This window comes from Melospiza georgiana, chromosome 3 (genome assembly GCF_028018845.1).
Source record: "Melospiza georgiana isolate bMelGeo1 chromosome 3, bMelGeo1.pri, whole genome shotgun sequence".
Taxonomy (NCBI): Eukaryota; Metazoa; Chordata; class Aves; order Passeriformes; family Passerellidae; genus Melospiza; species Melospiza georgiana.
This window is the reverse complement of record NC_080432.1, coordinates 634,847-655,941: the sequence shown is the minus strand read 5'-3', so window position 1 is coordinate 655,941 and position 21,095 is coordinate 634,847. Positions and strand designations below refer to the sequence as shown.

General features: G+C 47.7%; 1 protein-coding gene across 4 annotated transcripts in view; it reads left to right on the top strand.

The window, feature by feature from the left end:
• Positions 1–21,095, top strand: part of DTNB (dystrobrevin beta) — a 134,886-nt gene that overhangs the window by 26,832 nt on the left and 86,959 nt on the right. For all 4 annotated transcript variants that reach the window (XM_058020290.1, XM_058020289.1, XM_058020287.1 and 1 more), the window contains exons 7-10: positions 667–821; positions 3,888–3,993; positions 5,740–5,906; positions 10,167–10,291. In XM_058020290.1, coding sequence (XP_057876273.1) covers positions 667–821; positions 3,888–3,993; positions 5,740–5,906; positions 10,167–10,291 — 553 coding nt within the window. The remainder of the gene's footprint in view (positions 1–666; positions 822–3,887; positions 3,994–5,739; positions 5,907–10,166; positions 10,292–21,095) is intronic.

Here is a 21,095-nt window from a genome sequence, read left to right as displayed (position 1 = left end):
TGGAATGGGATGGCATGGCATGGCATCCATAGGATGGGATAATGGGATGGGATGGCATGGCATGGCATCCATGGGATCCATGGAATGAGATAATGGGATGGGATAATGGGGTGGGATGGGATGGGATGGGATAATGGCATGGCATCCATGGGATGGGATCCATGGGATAATGGGATGCGATAATGGGTTGAGATAATGGGATGGGATCCATGGAATGGAATGAGATAATGGAATGGGATAATGGGATGGCATGGCATGGCATGGCATGGGATCCATGGGATGGGATAATGGGATGGGATGGCGTGGCATGGCGTCCAGGGGATGGGACCCATGGGATCCATGGAATAGGATAATGGGATGGGATGATGGGATGGGATGGGATAATGGGATGGGATGATGGGATGGGATGGGATAATGGGATGGGTTAATGGGATCCATGGGATGGGATAATGGGATGCGATAACGGCATGGCATGGCATGGCATGGCATGGCACGGCATGTCATGGCATGGCATGGCCTGGAGGAAGCAGGGACTGGGAGCCCTGACCTGGATAGATCCTGCCCTGCCATCAGCTCCGAGCCCAGCTCAGGGAACCCCTCGGGGCGCACGGGAGCCGTTCCCGCAGTGACCCCATATTGATGGGGGTTTATTGTATTTCCTTACAGATATTTTCTCTCAGATCTCAGATTCCAACGGGCTGCTGGTGTTCCCCAAGTTCGAGCAGTTCCTGCGGGAGGTGCTGAAGCTGCCCACGGCCGTGTTCGAGGGGCCCTCCTTCGGCTACACCGAGCACTCGCTGCGCACCTGCTTCCCGCAGCAGGTCAGGGATGGGATTGGGGTCTGGGGATTGGGGTGTGGGGTTGGGGATTTGGGGTTTGGGGATTTGAGGTGTGGGGTTGGGGATTTGGGGTGTGGAGTTGGGGATTTGGGGTGTGGGGTTGGGGATTTGGGGTGTGGGATCGGGGATTTGGGGTCTGGGATTGGGGATTTGGGGGCCTGGGATTGGGGGTCCTGGGACTGGGGATTTGGGGATCTGGGGTTGGGGATTTGGAGTCTGGGATTTGGGGTCTGGGATTGGGAATTTGGGGTCTGGGGTTGAGGGTCTGGGATTGGGGATTTGGGGCCTGAGATTGGGGATTTGGGGATCAGAGATTGGGGATTTCGGATTGGGGATCGGGGATTTGGGGTCTGGGATTGGGGATTTGGGGATCAGGATTGGGGATTTGGGTTTGGGGATTGGGGGTGTGGGATTGGGGATTTGGGGTGTGGGATTGGGGATTTGGGGTCTGGCATTGGGGATTTGGGGTCTGGGATCGGGGATTTGGGGTCTGGCATTGGAGGTCTGGGATTTGGGATGGGGATTTGAGGTCTGGGATTTGGGGATCTGGAATTGGGGATTTGTGGTCTGGAGTCTAGGATTGGGGGTCTGGGATTTGGGATCAAGGATTCAGGATTGGGGGTCTGGGATCTGGGGTCTGGGATCAGGGATTGGGGATCTGGGATTCTGTATTTGTGATTCAGGATTCGGGATTTTCAATAAGGGATCAGGGGTCTGGGATCAGCCAGGATCAGGGATTGGAGATCAGGGATTTGGGAATTGGAGATCAGGGATTTGGGATTCAGGATTTTTAATCAGGGATTTGGGATCTGGGGTCTGGGATTCATGATCTGGGATGGGGGATTCAGGATTTGGGATGTGAGATTTGGGATTCAGGATCTGGGATTCGGGGTTCCCAGGGCATTGGGGCTGGGGGTCACTGAGGTCCCCTGTACAACCCAAGCACTTTGAAACAGTCCACAATAAGCAGCTGAAGGATTTTCTGCATTTCAGTTGATCCCCCTCCATGAAGGGCCTCCCCTGTTCCCCATCAGAACATCAGCAATGACTCATTCCTTCCCCAAAACACAAACCATGCCATTTTCGCTGTTTTCCCTTGATTTTTCAAAGCTTTTTCACTGTGTTAAGACAATTAGTTTAACAAGTCACTTCCAGGATCTGTTCAAAGTAAACACCTTCTGTGCTCCAGTTTATTTTAAAATCCATTGCAGTTGCATTTTAATTGTTCCAATGATTTGTTTCTCATTTGAGGTAATGTAAATAATATAACTAATCCCAAAATCAACTGTAAACATGAACTTGATTGATCTTAGGCCTGAAATTAAATGTTTAGACTCTGGGCATGATGATGCTCCAGCAGAAACATTTCTGCAGCATTTGATGTAAAATTTATAGTGACTAAATATAAGTTAATTAGCAATTAGCATGTTTGGAATGTGGCACAGTAGGAAACAGCCTTTGATTTCAGAATCACTGAGGCTCCAGATTTACGTCTGATATTGGGAATTAGGAATTGTGCCCTGGCACAGGGTGCCCACCCTGGATCCCTGGCAGTGCCCAAGGCCAGGCTGGACTTTGGGGCTTAAAAAGTGTAAATTGCTTTAATTTAAAATGTTCTCAGAATCCCAGACTGGTTTGGGTTGGGAGGGAGTTAAATCCCACCCAGTGCCACCCCTGCCATGGCAGGGACACTTCCACTGTCCCAGGAGCTCCAACCCAAATGTCCAGCCTGGCCTTGGGCACTGCCAGGGACCCAGGGGCAGTGCAGGTGTCCCTGCCATGGCAGGGGTGGCACTGGGGGATTTTTAAGGTCCCTTCCCACCCCAACCATCCCTGATTCCATGGCTGTGGCAGCACAGGAACGTTCCTGGCAGGCACAATTGGAACAGTGTGGCAGTGATGTTGGCAGGGTGCCCAGGATGAGGTGAAGGATGAGAATTTGACTCCAAGGTCTCAGAAGGCTAATATAATATAATATAATATAATATAATATAATATAATATAATATAATATAATATAATATAATATAATATAATTCATTAATTATAAAAATCATTAAATTATTCAATTATTCAATTAAAGATTAAATAAATATTACAATATTAAAATTACTAAACTATTTATTAAAATTATTATATTAAATTATTTGAAACTATATGGTTATATTACATCACATTATATTATATTTCATTAAGTATAAAAATAATTAAATTAATAAATTATTACGTTATTAAATTAAAATAGTTAATATATTAAAAATAAGAATAATAAATTAAATATTAAATATTAAATGTTAAATATTAAACTAAGAAAATAATTATATTTCATTACATTATATCTTATTAATTATAAAAATATATGAAAATATCAAAACTATTAAAATATTAAATATTGAATAAATCTTAAAACATGAAAATAACTATTAAATACATAATTAACAAATGAATATTAAATAGAAATATATTGTTAAGATATTAAATATTAAAAATATAAAATTGTTTATTAAAATTATTATATTATATTATATTATATTATATTATATTATATTATATTATATTATATTATATTATATTATATTATATTATATATTTATTATATTTATTATATTTTATTATATATTATATTATATTATATTATATTATATTATATTATATTATATTATATTATATTATATTATATTATATTATATTATATTCATTATATTTATTATATTATATACTAAAACCATACTAAAGAAAGAGAAAGGATACATCAGAAGGCTTGACAAGAATGACAATAAAAACCCAGACTCGGCGAGTCTGACACAGCTGGCTGTGATTGACCATTAATTAAAGCCAATTCACATGTTTGGATAAACGATCTCCAGGCCACATTCCAGAAAAGCAAACCATGGAGAAGCTGAGGCTTCATCTTCTCGGGAGCAATAACCTGGCAAAGTGATTTTTCAGCAAATCTCAGTGTGACAGAGGAGTTGTCAGTCTGGAGGAGCCCGGCATGGGCAATCTGCTGGCTGTGCCCCCAGCTGTGCCCCCTGTGCTCTCCCTGCAGAAGAAGGTGATGCTCAACATGTTCCTGGACACGCTGATGGCCGACCCTCCTCCCCAGTGCCTTGTGTGGCTGCCCCTCATGCACAGACTGGCCCACGTTGAAAATGGTAAATGCAGAGTTTCCCTGCTGGGAGCCTGGCAATGCTCTGTCCTTGTGCCTTCCTGTCCTGGCCCAGAGCACCCCAGAGCTGGTGGGGTCACATTCCTGGGCATGTGGGGTGGGAGCTGGCTGGGTGTGAGAGCAGCAGTAGGGCAAAACCCGTGGATTTTAGTTAAAATGACATTTTCTGAATATTCCTGAGGTTGAGGGAGCTGGGAGAGGAGAAAAGGAGGCTCAGGGGGGACCTTGTGGCTCTGCACAAATCCCTGACAGGAGGGGACAGCCAGGGAACAGGGACAGGACAAGGGGAAATGGCCTCAGGCTGGGCCAGGGCAGGCTCAGGGTGGGCACCAGGAGGAATTTCTGCATGGAAAGGGGGCTCAGGCCTTGGCAGGGGCTGCCCAGGGAGGTTGGCAGTGCCCATCATCCCTGCAGGTGTCACCTGGATGTGGCACTGAGTGCCCTGGGCTGGGCACAAGGTGGGCATTGGGCACAGGTTGGACTGGATGGGCTGGGAGGGATTTTCCAGCCTCAGGGATCCTGGGTTTTTTAAATTAATTTTGATGGTGGCAATTTAAATTTGATGGGGTCAAGTCCTCACCAGGAGGTGAGGAGGTGGATGTGGTTAAAATGTTGGGTGGACTCCAGCAAAAAAGGGATCCTGGTTTGATCCTGGTTTGATCCTGGCATTCCCTGGCAGCAGCCAGGAGCAGGATGGGACCAGCTGGGCTGCTCCCCTTCACTGGGGTCTTTCCCATCCAGATCCCAGTTTTGGCCCTTGCAGAAAAATGAAAACAAACAGAAATAATAACCACAAGAAAAAACCCCCACAGACAAAATCCTAAACAAGGAAACCCCACAAAAATCTAAGCAAACAAAGCCCAAGAAAACAATGACAGAAAATAAAAACCACAAGCAAAAACCAGCAAAACAACCAAACTATCCAAAGCAAGAAAACACAAAAAAACCCCTGGGTTATTTTTACTCCTTCCCCTCATCAGGATTTCAGGGTTTGGGTTATTATTGCTTCCCCTCATCAGGGAATCAGTTTGGGTTATTATTTATTCCCAGCATCAGGAAATCAGAGTTTGGGTTATTGGTATTCTTTCCCCTCATCAGAAAATCAGGGTTTTGTATTTTGGGTTATTTTTTCCCCTCATCAGGAAATCAGGCTTTTGGTTATTGTAATTCCTTCCCTTCATCAGGAAATCAGGGTTTGGGATATTTTTATTCCTCTCATCAGGAAATCAGGGTTTTGTATTTTGGGTTGTTGGTATTTTTTCTCCTCATCATGAAATCAGGGTTTGGGATATTGATATTCCTTCCCCCCATCAGGATATCATGGTTTGGGTTATTATTCCTTCTCTTCATCAGAAAATCAGGTTTTGGGTTATTATTCCTTCCCTCATCAAAATATCATGGTTTGGGTTATTGTAATTCCTTCCCCTCATCAGGAAATCAGGGTTTGGGTTATTATTTTTCCCCTCATCAGGAAATCAGGGTTTGGGTTATTTTTATTCTTCTCATCAGGAAATTAGGGTTTGGGTTTTTGGTGTTGCTTCCCCTCATCAAGAAATCTGGATTTGGGTTATTATTCTTTCCCCTCATCAGGAAATCAAGGTTTGGGTTATTGGTGTTGCTTCCCCTCATCAGGAAATCAGGGTTTGGGTTATTTTTATTCCTTCCTCTCATCAGGAAATCAGGGTTCACCAAAAATCCCCTGAAAGTTTTCTTTTCTTTGTGTTTCCCCCAGTCTTCCACCCCGTGGAGTGCTCGTACTGCCACTGTGAGAGCATGATGGGCTTCAGGTACCGCTGCCAGCAGTGCCACAACTACCAGCTGTGCCAGAACTGCTTCTGGAGGGGCCATGCCAGCGGCCCCCACAGCAACCAGCACCAGATGAAGGAGCACTCCTCGTGGGTAAGGCCTTCCTCATGGCAGGGAACATCCTCCATGGTCAGAGCACTCCTCGTAGGTAAGGCTTTCCTTATGGCAGGGAACATCCTCTTGGTCAGAGCACCCTCGTGGGTAAGGCCTTCCTCATGGCAGGGAACATCCTCCTCCATGGTCAGAGCACTCCTCAGGTAAGGCCTTCCTCATGGCAGGGAACATCCTGTTGGTCAGAGCACTCCTCATGGGTAAGGCCTTCCTCGTGGCAGGGAACATCCTCCTTGGTCAGGGCACTCCTCGTGGGTAAGGCCTTCCTCATGGAAGGGAACATCCTCCTTGGTGAGGGCACTCCTCAGGTAAGGCCTTCCTCATGGCAGGGAACATCCTGCTTGGTCAGAGCACCCCTCATGGGTAAGGCTTTCCTCATGGCAGGGAACATCCTCTTGGTCAGAGCACCCCTCATGGGTAAGCTCTTCCTCATGGGCACCATGACACCTCCCACTGTCCCAGGTGCTCCCATCCCAGTGTCCAGCCTGGCCTTGGGCACTGCCAGGGATCCAGGGTGGGCACCCTGTGCCAGGGCCTGCCCACCCTGCCAGGGCACAATTCCCAATTCCCAATATCCCATCCATCCCTGCCAGGGCACAATTCCCAGTTCCCAAGATCCCATCCATCCCTGCCCTCTGGCACTGGCAGCCATTCCCTGGCTCCTGTCCCTCCACGCCTCAAATGACCAAATTCAGAGAGAAATAAATGTGGGCATTTTCAGCAGGTGAAGAATTAGTTTAGGAAAACGAGGGGTTTAAGTTTGGAGTAATCACATCTTGTGTGCATAATTTGAATTCTCTGTGGGACCAATGATATAAAACCAGATTGTGGTTTTCATAGGATTTCAAAGGAATTAAAGCAGAGGGGCAGGAATGATTTGAGCTTTAAGGTCCCTTCCCCACAAACCCTTTCAGGATTTGATGATTTGGGATGACCAAGTGCCCATTCCAGAGTCTCTCCAGGGCCTTCCCACCATTCTGCTGCTCCCCAGGGTGGAGCTGGGGGCTGATAAATAAAAACTCCAGGACCTGGAAGGAATGAGGCTGCACCTCCAGGGCAGGCTGGACACCAGCAGGAATTGACTCCATGGCAGTGACTGGTGTTAATTATCAATTATCAGTAATTGCCAGGCACTGATGGTGTTTGTGTAACTCCTATTTGAACCACTGGTAATCTGAATTTTCACTTGAGTGTCCCTTGGGAGCTGGTCCCACTCTGGAGTGTTGTACAGCAGCAGTAATTAATAATTGTAATTAATTAATTATTACCATTAATAATTAATGATTGTGATTAATTCCAGAGCTGTAATTAGCCAGGGCTTGCCCTTTCCTGGGGTGCCAGTGAAGGAGAGCAGCAGGAGGAGCTGCCAGCTGATGTCCGAGTTCCCATATGGAATTATGGAATTATTAGGGCTGGAAAAGACCATCCCCAGGGTTCCATGTCACTGCTGGGAGCATAGCAGCATTTTCAGAATTAATTTTGTAAGTCAGTTTGGGATTTAAACCCCATTTTTTGGTCATTCCTGTGGGTGTCACCAGCATTGCCAAGGACCCAGGATCACCAATTCTCTGAGGCCATTTAGTGTGAGAATCAGAAAAGCAAAAACTTCTACAGACTCTATATAGTTTAATCAATAGCCTTAGATGACACTTAGATTAATGTAAAAATATAAATGTAAAAATATAAATGTAAAAATACAAATGTAAAAATATAAATGTAAAAATGCAATGTAAAAATACAATACACAGACATTTAGCAGAAAAAATCATAAATATGTGTTTCTATAGATGTAAGTAAGAATATGCCTTAAATAAGTGAGAAACTGGATTGTGAAGGCCCAGGACCCAGGATTACCAATTCTTTGAGGCCATTTAGTGTGAGAATCAGAAAAACCAAAACAACTTCTACAGACTCTAAATAGTTTAATCTGTAGACTTAGATGACTCTTAGATTAATGTAAAAATGTAAATGTAAAAGTACAATGTAAAAATACAATGTAAAAATACAATACACAGACATTTAATAAAAAAAAAAAATCATAAATGTGTGTTTCTATAGTTGTAAGTAAGAATATGCCTTAAATATTCTGGTACTGGGCAAAATGGTGAAGGGTTTATAATGCAAGGGAGTGGTTTTATGGAATAAACCGAGAGTTTAGAAGTTACAATAAAAGCCTGTGAATTAGAAGCCCATTAAATAAAAGTATCCAATAATGCAGCAGAAATAAGTAAAAGTGATAGGTTAAAAAAGTAAAATAAATCCTGTGGCAGCTGTCAGTTAGTTTAGGAAGTTAAATATTGCCTTGTAATGAAGAAACTTGTGACTACTCCTAAACTGCAGCCAAATGCTTGCTCCTCTAAAATCTGACAGCCTCTGATATTAACATTTATATTTATTAAGAAATAAATTGTTCTTAGCTTGAAAATAGTCCCATCCCTTCATTTCTAGCAGTGACAACAATAATTTAGCACCGCTGAGGGGAGTTGTGAAATGAGATAAATTCACTCCTGCCTGTCCCAGCCCTGCCCCAGCTTGGCTCTGCTGTAAAGGACAGAAATTTGGCAAGGGGCTGTTCCTGCCCTCAAAATGCCCCTCTTTGTTCAGAGAGTGATGTAAAAATCCCTTAATGGGATGGGATTCATCCCTCTGAGAGCCCCCAGGTGTAATTGGTTTATTTCCTAATCTTCCATCCTTTTGTTAAAATTTTCAATTTCTGCCGTCAGAGCCCTTCAGAGCCTCCCAGAGCTCGATCCCCAGTGCACAGATTTCCCAGCAGTGCTGGGCATTTCTGCTCCTGTGCCCTCTGCTGCCTGTCCCAGGTGTGTGTGCCTGCCCTGCCCTTCCTTCCTGGGCTCACCTGTGCTGGTTCCCCCAAAATCCTGGGGGAATTTCTTGTGCTGGTTCCCCCAGGAATTCCGAAATTTGGGTCTATTTGGGCCAGGTCTCATAAGCTCTTGAAGATCTATTTCATGCCCGAGATAGCTCAGCTAGGCATAAAATATATTTTATATATATATATATATATATATATATATATATATATAAAAAAATAGAATATATATATATATAAATATATAATATATATATAACGTACCTTAGAAAATATAGAAAATATATTCTATATATATAAATATTATACCTTAGAAGGCATAAAATCAGCAAGATGGCTTCTGTGGCAATGTTGGAAACAAAAAGGGTTTAATAAAAGGCAAAATAACAAACAGAGAAAAACTGAGCCAGAGGTCCTTGCCCATGGTAAAACACCTCACAAAAGGGATTGGTTTCCTTGGTCTCTTCTTTTTCTGGTAAATTGCTCAGGTGGGACTTTTTGGCTCCTGTCCAATTAGCAATCCTTAAGTTTGAGGTGAAGCCCCCCAGATCCTATGAGGTGTCTTTTCACCTAATTGAGGAGAGAAACTTATGGGTTTATTTCCTTTTTAAGGGGACAGAGGAGAGTTTTGTCACTTTATCCATGGGGGGAACATTCCTGTAACTCACCTGTGCTTGTTCCTGCAGAAACCCCCGGGGTCACCTGTACAGCCATCCCTGTCTCACCTGTGTTGTTTCTCCAGAAATCCCAGTCTCACCTGTGCTTGTTCCCCCAGAAATCACGGGCTCACCTGTGCTTATTACCAGAAATCCCTGTCTCACCTGTGCAGTCCCCTCTCATCTGCGCTGTTCCCCAGCAATCCCCTCTCTACCTGTACGATCCCATTTCCCCTGTTTTTCCCCAGCAATCCCATTTCCCTGTACAATCCTATTTCCCCTGCACAACCCCATTTCCCCTGTTTTTCCCCAGCAATCCCATTTCCCCTCAACAATCCCTGTCTCACCTGTACAATCCCGTTTTCCCCGTTTTTCCCCAGCAACCCCATTTTCCCTGCGCAACCCCATTTCCCTTGTACATCCCATTCCCCTGTACAATCCCATTTCCCCTGTACAATGCCATTTCCCCCGTACAATGCTATTTCCCCTGTACAACCCCATTTCCCGTTTTTCCCCTGTACAATCCCATTTCCCCCGTACAACCCCATTTTCCCTGTTATTCCCCAGCAATCCCATTTCCCTGTACAATCCCATTTCCCTTGTACAACCCCATTTTCCCTGTTATTTCCCAGCAATCCCATTTCCCCTGTGCAATCCCATTTCCCCTGTGCAACCCCATTTCCCCAGTACAACCCCATTTCCTCTGTACAACCCCATTTCCCCCGTCCAAGCCCGTTTTCCCCGTTTTTTCCCCAGAAATCCCCGGCCAAGAAGCTGACCCACGCCATCAGCCGCTCCCTGGGCTGCGTGCCCAGCCGGGACCCGCCGCGCCCGCTGTTCCCCGAGCAGCCCGAGCGGCCGCTGGACCTGGCACACATCGTGTGAGTAACCCTGAGCCTCCCTGAGACCCCCTGAACACCCCCTGAGCCTCCCCCTGAACCACCTCTGAACCCCCCTGGACCTGGCACACATCGTGTGAGTAACCCTGAGCCCCTCTGAGACCCCCTGAAACCCCTGAACCTGCCCCTGAACCCCCCTGGACCTGGCACACATGGTGTGAGTAACCCTGAACCCCTCTGAGACCCCCTGAACACCCCCTGACCTCCCCTGAGCCCCCTGGACCTGGCACACATCGTGTGAGTAACCCTGAGAGACCCCTGAGACCCCCTGAACCTGCCCCTGAACCCCCCTGGACCTGGCACACATCGTGTGAGTAACCCTGAGCCCCTCTGAGACCCCCTGAACCTCCCCCTGAACCACCTCTGAACCCCCCTGAATCCCCCTGGACCTGGCACACATCGTGTGAGTAACCCTGAACCCCTCGGAGACCCCCTGAAACCCCTGAACCACCTCTGAACCCCCCTGAACCTCCCTGGACCTGGCACACATCGTGTGAGTACCTGAGAGACCCCTGAGACCCCCTGAACACCCCCTGAACCCCTCTGGACCTGGCACACATCGTGTGAGTAACCCTGAACCCCTCTGAGACCACCTGAGACCCCCTGAACCCCTAAACCCCCTTCCTCAGCCCCTTCCTCAGCCCCTGAGCTCCCTCCTGCCCCCCCTGAACCTGCCCCCCATTTTGTGAGTCCCCCTGTGCCCCCTCCCCAGCCCTGGGCCTCCTCCTGACCCCTGAGACCCCTCCTGATCCCCCCAAACTTCAGCCCCATGGTGTGAGTACCCCTGAACCCCCTGCTGTTGGATCAGGCTCTGATTTCTCATTTATTTAAATGAAATTATCTAAACAGTACCATGGGTCAGCTCTGGGCCCTTGGCCTCACACCCATGTCCCCTCTCCATGGCATTGTTGTCACCCTGCTGTTGGATCAGGCTCTGATTTCTCATTTATTTAAATGAAATTATCTAAACAGCACCATGGAGCAGCCCAGGGCCCTCGCCCTCACACCCATGTCTCCTCTCCATGGCATTGCTGTCACCCTGCTGTTGGAGAGATGGGTTGGATGGAAAACCTCTGCACTGGTGCTGGTTTCAGCAGCCTGAGGTCTCTCTGCTCCCCCACTTTGTCACATTTCACCTCCAAAGTACAAACTGAGAGACAAAGACCCAATCAAGCTCAAGTCAGTCTGCAGATAAACCTCAGTGTCCTGCAGGGGCTGGGGAAAACAGTTCCCATCTGTAGGAGAGGGTGAGGAGCAGCACTGGGATCCAGTTCCCAGCCCACCGCTGCCTTTCCTTCCTGATCCATCACTGCCTTTCCTTCCTGATCCATCACTGCTTTCCTTCCCAGCCCATCACTGCCTTTCCTTCCTGATCCATCCCTGCCTTTCCTTCCTGATCCATCACTGCCTTTCCCTCCTGATCCATCACTGCTTTCCTTCCCAGCCAATCACTGCCTTTCCTTCCTGATTCATCACTGCCTTTCCCTCCTGATCCATCACTGCCTTTCCCTCCCAACCCATCACTGCTTTTCCTTCCCACCCCATCACTGCTTTCCTTCCTGATCCATCACTGCCTTTCTTTCCCAACCCATCACTGCTTTCCTTCCTGATCCATCACTGCTTTCCTTCCTGATCCATCACTGCTTTCCTTTCTGATCCATCACTGCCTTTCCTTCCTGATCCATCACTGCTTTCCTTCCCAGGCCATCACTGCCTTTCCTTCCCAGCCCACCACTGCCTTTCCTTCCTGATTCATCACTGCTTTCCTTCCTGATCCATCACTGCCTTTCCTTCCTGATCCATCACTGCCTTTCCTTCCTGATCCATCACTGCCTTTCCTTCCTGATCCATCACTGCCTTTCCCTCCTGATCCATCACTGCCTTTCCTTCCCAGCCCATCACTGCTTTCCTTCCTGATCCATCACTGCTTTCCTTCCTGATCCATCACTGCTTTCCTTCCTGATCCATCACTGCCTTTCCTTCCCAGCCCATCACTGCCTCTCCTTCCTGATCCATCACTGCTTTCCTTCCTGATCCATCACTGCCTTTCCTTCCTGATCCATCACTGCCTTTCCCTCCTGATCCATCACTGCCTTTCCTTCCTGATCCATCACTGCTTTCCTTCCTGATCCATCACTGCCTTTCCTTCCTGATCCATCACTGCCTTTCCCTCCTGATCCATCACTGCCTTTCCCTCCTGATCCATCACTGCTTTCCTTCCTGATCCATCACTGCCTTTCCTTCCTGATCCATCACTGCCTTTCCCTCCTGATCCATCACTGCCTTTCCTTCCTGATCCACCACTGCTTTCCTTCCTGATCCATCACTGCCTTTCCCTCCTGATCCATCACTGCCTTTCCTTCCTGATCCATCACTGCCTTTCCTTCCTGATCCACCACTGCTTTCCTTCCTGATCCATCACTGCCTTTCCTTCCTGATCCATCACTGCTTTCCTTCCTGATCCATCACTGCCTTTCCTTCCCAGCCCATCACTGCCTCTCCTTCCTGATCCATCACTGCCTTTCCTTCCTGATCCATCACTGCCTTTCCTTCCTGACCCATCACTGCTTTCCCTCCTGATCCATCACTGCTTTCCTTCCTGATCCATCACTGCCTTTCCTTCCTGATCCATCACTGCTTTCCTTCCTGATCCATCACTGCCTTTCCTTCCTGATCCATCACTGCCTTTCCTTCCTGATCCATCACTGCTTTCCTTCCTGATCCATCACTGCCTTTCCCTCCTGATCCATCACTGCCTCTCCTTCCTGATCCATCACTGCCTTTCCTTCCTGATCCATCACTGCTTTCCTTCCTGATCCATCACTGCCTCTCCTTCCTGATCCATCACTGCCTTTCCTTTCTGATCCATCACTGCCTTTCCCTCCTGATCCATCACTGCCTTTCCTTCCTGATCCATCACTGCCTCTCCCTTCCCAACCCATCACTGCTTTCCTTTCCCCCCTGGCATTGCCTTGGAAGTGGCAGGAGCTCACTGTAGCCCTAAATCTGGATTTAGGAGAGGGCCCAGCTCAGCCTCACCACAAACACCTTTTGTTTCCAGTCCCATAGATTGGAATCCACTCACCTTTTTCCCTGTAGGCTGGGCACCTGCTGCAGGGACATGGGGACAGGGCTGGAGCATGGGGACAGGGACATGGGGACAGCTCCTGCAGGGACATGGGGACAGGGACAGAGGGACAGGGACATGGGGACAGGGGTGGGCAGCCCCTGCAGGGACAGGGACGGTGGGGACATGTCACACCTCCTGCAGGGACTGGCACTGGGGACAGGGACAGCTGGCCGGCCACTCCTGGCAGCAGCTCAGAGGCATCTGCTGTGCACTGCCAGCTTTAATTAAATGTGAACCCAGTGCCCTGAAAAGCAGAGGATGGGGACATGGGGCCTGCTGGCCCAAGGACAGCTCTGGGACAGCAGCACTGACCCATGCAGGAACCCTGGGAGCAGGGATTGATATCCCAGGGACATCCCAGGGACAAAAGGGACCCGCTGGGGTCTGTGTGAGGGACATGAGGCCTTGGGGCTGCTGTGACACCACTGGAAGAACAAAAATAGCAAAACACCAAAAATAACAATAAATCCCTCTGGTTTGAGGGGCTGTAGGCAGGGGAGGTTCTCTGCTGGAACCCAGCTCCAAGCAGGAATTGCTGCAGGCCCCAGGGAGTCACTTTTGAGGTGCCCAGGGGCTGATTGTGTTTGATTTGGGTGAGGGAATCAGCACCCACAAACAAACAGGGGGAGAGACTGCAGAAAAGCTGAGCCCTTTTCCCCTTTTCCTTTTCCCTTTTCCCCTTTTCCTTTTCCTGGATTCTGTGTCTGGTGGGAGATTCCTGGCTGTTGCAGGGCAATTCCACGCAGATCATGGTTGGGTTTGGGTGTCAGCTCAGAGGCTGCCCCTTTTCTAGGCTGGCAGAGTGTGGCATGGGGAATGGTGGCACCTGGAGGTTGGGTGGGGTTGGTAAAGCACAGGTGGTGCTGGCATGGATCACTTTTTTTCTGGGAGGAATCACTCAAAGTGCTCCATCACCTCTGTGGGGTTTGGGATCCGGCTCCAGACCCACCTAATGTAAATTTCTGACATTAAATCTTTGGTTTTGTAGTGTGATGGAGGTGGCACAGCCACCCCATGGCAGGGCTGGGTGGGATTCGGGAATGAGGAATTGTTCCCTGGCACAGGGTGCCCACCCTGGATCCCTGGCAGTGCCCAAGGCCAGGCTGGACACTGGCACACCCTGGGACAGTGGCAGTGTCCCTGCCATGGCAGGAGCAACCTCTGGGCTTGGTTTTTCCAGGAGTGGCTTTCTGCTGTTCCACTGCAGAACTGGGAGCAGGGCTGGGGGAACAGGATCTGGGATCTGTAGCAGGATCTGGGGTCTGTGGCAGGGTCTGGGAGCAGGATCAGGATCTGTAGCAGGATCAGGATCTGGGATCCGTAGGAGGATCTGGAACAGCAGCAGGATCTGTAGCAGGATCTGGGAACAAGAGCAGGATCTGGTAACGAGCAGGATGTGGAGCAGGATCTGGGATCTGTAGCAGAATGTGGGACAGGATCTGGGATCTGTGGCAGGATCTGGGACAGAATCTGTGACATGATCTGGGATCTGTAGCAGTATGTAGGACAGGATCTGGGAGCAGGATCAGGATCTGTGGCAGAATGTGGGACAGGATCTGGGATCTGTAGCAGGATCTGGGATCTGCAGCAGAATGTGGGACAGGATCTGGGATCTGTAGCAGGATGTAGGACAGGATCTGGGACAGGATCTGGCATCTGTGACATGATCTGGGATCTGTAGCAGTATGTAGGACAGGATCTGGGAGCAGGATCAGGATCTGTAGCAGGATGTGGGACAGGATCTGAGATCTGTAGCAGGATCTGGAACAGGAGCAGGGTCTGGGACCGGATCTGGGATCTGTAGCAGGATCTGGGATCTGCAGCAGAATGTGGGACAGGATCTGGGATCTGTGGCAGGATCTGCAGCAGATCTGGGATCAGGAGCAGGATGTAGAGCAGGATCTGGGATCTGTAGCAGGATCAGGATCTGTGGCAGGATCAGGAGCAGAATCTGGAACAGGATCTGGGATCTGGAGCAGGATCTGGAATCTGGAGCAGGATCTGAGGTCTGTGGCAGTGTCTGGGAGCAGGATCGGGATCTGTAGCAGGATCAGGATCTGGGATCTGTAGGAGGATCTGGAACAGCAGCAGGATCTGTAGCAGGATCTGGCATCTAGAGCAGGATCTGGGAACAAGAGCAGGATGTGGAGCAGGATCTGGGATCTGTGGCAGAATGTGGGACAGGATCTGGGATCTATGGCAGGATCTGCAGCAGATCTGGGATCAGGAGCAGGATGTAGAGCAGGATCTGGGGCAGGATCTGGGATCTGTAGCAGGATCAGGATCTGTGGCAGGATCAGGAGCAGAATCTGGAACAGGATCTGAGATCTGTGGCAGGATCTGGGACAGGAGCAGGATCTGGGACAGGAGCAGGGATCTGTAGCAGGATGTGGGACAGGATCTGGAACAGGAGCTGGGATCTGTAGCAGGCTGTGTGTCAGGATCTGGGAGCAGGAACAGGATGTGGGACAGGATCTGCCTCTTCCATTTAGTGCAAGGAATCCTCCCTGTGAGCCTGGGGGCACAGAATTCCCTGAGTGGTCCTGGCAGTGCCCAAGGCCGGGCTGGGGCACTGGGAGGGATCCCTGCCCACGGCAGGGTGGCACTGGACGATAAGTTTTATATTTTTATAGCAATTTATTTTAAATTAACTGATCCCTGGCAGTGCCCAGGGCTGGGGCACTGGGAGGGATCCCTGCCTGTGGAACTTTGTGTGTTCAGGAGAATATTCCCCCTCTAAAGCCCAGCTTTTCCAGCTCCAGGAGAACATTCCCCCTCTAAAGCCCAGCTTTTCCAGCTCTCCTTGCTGTGGGTACATTTCTCTTGATGAATATTGGGTGTGGAAGATAAGTTTTATACTTTTATGTTAATTTATTTTAAATTAACCGATCCCTGGCAGTGCCCAAGGCCCGGCTGAAGCACTGAGAGGAATCCCTGCCCACGGCAGGGGTGGCACTGCAAGATAAGTTTTGTACTTTTCTGTTAATTTATTTTAAATTAACTTATTCAGGGGGAAGGATGGGGTGAAATATAAGCAGGAGGTCAGTCAGGTTGGACTCAGTGAGCCTGGGGGTCTTTTCCAGGCTGGTTTTTCATTCTGTGATCCTCTTTTTGTTTCTTTCTTTGTTTGTTTGTTAAAGAACTCCTCCTGGGCAGCTGGGGGCTGTTTCCCTCCCTCCAGCAGAGGAACACGGGGTAGATTTAGGAAACATTCGTAAGAAATGAAAATTTAAAAAGGAGGAAAATTCAAACTAAAACTAAAAAAAAAAAAAAAGAAAAAAATTAATAATAATAGTAATAAATTAATAATAAAAATAATAAAAAATATTAAGACATTATTTTGGGCTGTGAAAACTTAAAAAGCAGGAAAATTAAAACTAAAATTAAAAAAAATTGAAAAATGATTGAAAAAATAATAAATAATAAATAATAATAAGACGTATTTTGATGCAGTTGCTGGGAAAACTTAAAACCCAGGAAAATTAAAACTAAAAAATTTAAAAATGTAGAAAATTATTGAAAATTAATAAATAATAATAATAATAAGATAATAAATTATAATAATAAGACATATTTTGAGGCAGTTGTGCAAAAATTTAAAAAGCAGGAAAACGAAAAGAATATTGAAAAAATAATTAATAATAAGAAGAAAACATATTTTGAGGCAGTTGCTGTGAAAACTTAAAAAGCACAAAAATTAAAACTAAAAAACCGCCAAAATTTTAAAAATGATTCAAAAATTATTTTTAAAATAATTGAAAAAATAATAATAATAAGACATATTTTGAGGCAGTTGCTGCGAAAACTTAAAAAGCAGGAAAATTAAAACTAAAACTAAAAAAATTGAAAAAATTAATAAAAAAATTAATAATAAGACCTATTTTGAGGCAGTTGCTGCAGGAAAATTGAAACTAAAAAAAATATTGAAAATTTATTAAAAATAATAAATAATGAGACATATTTTGAGGCAGTTGCCGCGAAAACTTAAGAAGCAGGAAAACTAAAACTAAAACTAAAAAAACCCCCAAATTTAAAAACTAATTTTAAAATAATTTTTAAAATAATAAATGATAAGGCATATTTTGAGGCAGTCGCTGCGAAAACTTAAAAAGCAGGAAAATTAAAACTAAAACTAAAAAAAACCCCAAATTTAAAAACTAATTTTAAAATAATTTTTAAAATAATAAATAGTAAGATATATTTTGAGGCAGTCGCTGCGAAAACTTAAAAACTAGGACAATTAAAACTAAAATATAATATTATTATTATTATTATTATTATTATTATTATTATTATTATTATTATTATTATTATTATTATTATTATTATTATTATTATTATTATTATTATTTGCTGCAAAAACTTTAAAAGCAGGAAAAAGAAAATTAAAATTTTTAAAAAATTGCAAAAAAAATTGCAGACGCAATAACCAACACTAACAATCCCCGTTTGGAGGCCGGCTCCCCCCGGGGCGTCCCGAGCGCGTTCTGGGGGCGGCGCTGGCGGGGCCGGGCCGTGCGCGCTCCCGCCGCGGCCCCGCTGCCATGGAGACGGCGCGGGGTGCGCGCATCCATCCCCGGGATGGAGCCGGGCCGGGATGAACGGCGGCGGGCACCGGGCAGGGCAGGTGGGTGCCCCGGGGTTGGCCTGGGTCTGGTTCGTTCCTGGTTCGGTCCTGGTTCGGTCCTGGTTCGTTCCCGGCCCAGCCCTGGTTCGGTCCCTCCGGGCGGCTCCGGGCCCGCTCCGGTTCCTCCCGGCCGGGCTCGGCCCGAGGAGCGGCGGGACCGGCCCGGAGCGGGGTCCGGCTGCTGGGAACGGCCCTGGAGCGGCTCCCGGGGCCGGGGGTAGCGCTTGGAGCGGTGTAGGGTCGGCTCCGAGCTTTGTAGGGTTGGTTCCGAGCTGTGTAGGATCGGTTCGGAGCCTTGTAGGATCGGCTCCGAGCCTCGTATGGTCGGGTCCGAGCTGCGGAGGATCGGCTCCGAGCCTTGTAGCATCGGTTCTCTGAGCTTTGTAGGGTCGGCTCCGACCTGTGCAGGGTCGGTTGTCTGAGCCCGCTCCGAGCCGTGTAGGATGGGCTGCCTGTGCTTTGTGGGATCGGTTCTCTGAGTTTTGTGGGATCGGCTCCCCGAGCCTCGTAGGATCGGTTCTCGGAGCGTTGTAGGGTCGGCTCCGAGGGATGCAGGAGGATCCCCCCGGACAGGAATGCAGGAACAGCTTGGGGGGACGGAGGAGCCATCCTGAAAGGGATGGAGGGGCTGCTTGGACAGGGGTGAGCTCGGGGTGTGTTTGGGGTGAGCTCGGGGTGTGTTTGGGGTGTTCTCCGGGTGTGCTCAGGCTGTTCTTAGGGTACGTTTGGGATGTGCTTGGGGTGTTTTGGGGGTGTTTTTGGGGTGTGCTCGGGCTGTTCTCTTGATGTTCTTGGGGTGAGCTCAGGGTGTGTTCGAGGTTTGCTCAGGGCATGTTTGGGGTGTGCTCGGGGTGTTCTTGGGGTGTTTTTGGGGTGTGCTCGAGGTTTGCTCAGGGTATGTTTGGGATGTACTCAGGATGTGCTCAGGGTGTTTTTGGGGGGCTCTTGGGGTGTTTTGGGGCTGGTTTTGGGGCTGGTTTTGGGGTGTGCTCAGGGATCTACTTGGGGTGTTTTTGGGATGTGCTTGGGCTGTTCTTGGGGTGTGCTCAGGGTATTTTTGGGGTGTTCTTGGGCTGTTCTCGGGATCTCTGTCCGGGCAGCCCAGCACAGGGAACACCCCAAACATTCCCTTTCCCCATTCCCCAGCTCGGAGCAGGGCAGAGCAGAGCCCCAGCTCTGAGCAGGGAGCCTGATTGTTTTCTTTGCCAAATCCTGATTTTCCCTTACCCATCCCTGATTTTTCCTTCCCAGTCCCGAGGGGATTGGGGCACGGTGCCCTCTGCCCAGGTGCTGCTGCTCCATTTCCCAGCTGGGAGCAGGAATTGGCTGTGAGGTAAAATCCAGCAGAGGTTTGGGGATAAAACGGCTCAGAAACTCGGCAATGAATTACAATAATTACAATAAATTAAATAATTACTTGTGCAGTGAATTGTATTGATCAGCTCCAGGTGTTGCAGTAGTCCTCAGGGATTGATTTTCCTCAGTTCTCGTCTGTAAAATCCCAATTATCTGTTTATACTTTTGGGTTTGTGATTGTTCTTTAACTTCTCTTTGATTTATTTCTGACACTGGAACAGAATCACCTTCAACTCTCTTTAAAATTGCAACAAACCCAGTGAAATTAACACTGAAATTTGTCATTCCCGCTGCTAAAATCCCCTGAACTTGCAGTTTCCCAGAGGACAAATCAATCCCTGATCCTCCTGCCCAGGCACGTGGAGCAGGCAGGTAGAGAGGAGGCACTGCCAGATCCCAGCACCTTGGAAATGTTGGAAATGTTGGAAATGTTGGAAATGTTTCCCTTTGGCAAAAACCGAGGCTGCTATTTTGGGATGAGACGTCTCTAACCTACATTGTTGCTGGATTAGAAGTTGTTTGTGATTTTTCTCTGCCTCCCTTTGTGGGAAGGGAATGGAGCCCCAGGAGGGGCTGAGGGAGCTGGGAAGGGGCTCAGCCTGGAGAAAAGGAGGCTCAGGGGGGCCCTTGTGGCTCTGCACAAGTCCCTGACACGAGGGCACAGCCAGGGAACAGGGACAGGACAAGGGGAAATGGCCCAGGCTGGGCCAGGGCAGGCTCAGGGTGGACATCAGGAGGAATTTCTGCATGGAAAGGGTGCTCAGGCCTTGGCAGGGGCTGCCCAGGGAGGTTGGCAGTGCCCATCCCTGCAGGTGTCACCTGGATGTGGCACTCAGGGGACAAGGTGGGCATTGGGCACAGGTGGGACTGGATGGGCTGGGAGGGATTTTCCAGCCTCAGGGATTCTGGAATTCTGGGGCTGTCCAGGGGAGCAGAGCCACCCTTCTCACCCCAGGCCCCTGCTGAACAAAGTGCAGGACTTGGCTGCTTCCCACTGTGGGACAGAGCAGGGATGAATCTGCCCCATTCCCATCTTCCAATCTTCCCATATTATTTCCATATCCTCATATTCCCATATCATTCCCACATTCCCATATTATTCCCATATTTCCATATTCCCACATTATTCCCACATTTCCATATTCCCACATTCCCATTTCATATGGTTGCTCCCAGGATTTCCCCATATTCCCATATTCTGCCCAATTCCCACATTCCCATAATATTCCCACATTCCTATATTCCCATATTTCTATATTCCCATATTCCTATATCGCCACATTCCCATATTCCCACATTTCCACATTCCCACATTTCAATTTCAGTTTTCCTGGAAGTTGCTCCCAGGATTTTCCCATATTCCCATATTCTGCCCAATTCCCACATTCCCATGTTATTCCCATATTATTCCCATATTCCCACATCTCCATATTCTCATATTTCCATATTTCAATTTCAGTTTTTCTGGAAGTTGCTCCCAGGATTTTCCCATATTCCCATATTCTGCCCAATTCCCACGTTCCCAAACTCCCATATTCCAGTATTTCCATATTCCCACATTCCCATATTATTCCCACACTCCCACATTCTAACATTTCCATATTTCTGTATTCCCATAGTCCCATATTCCCATATTATCCCCATATTTCCATTTCATTTTTCCTGGAAGTTGC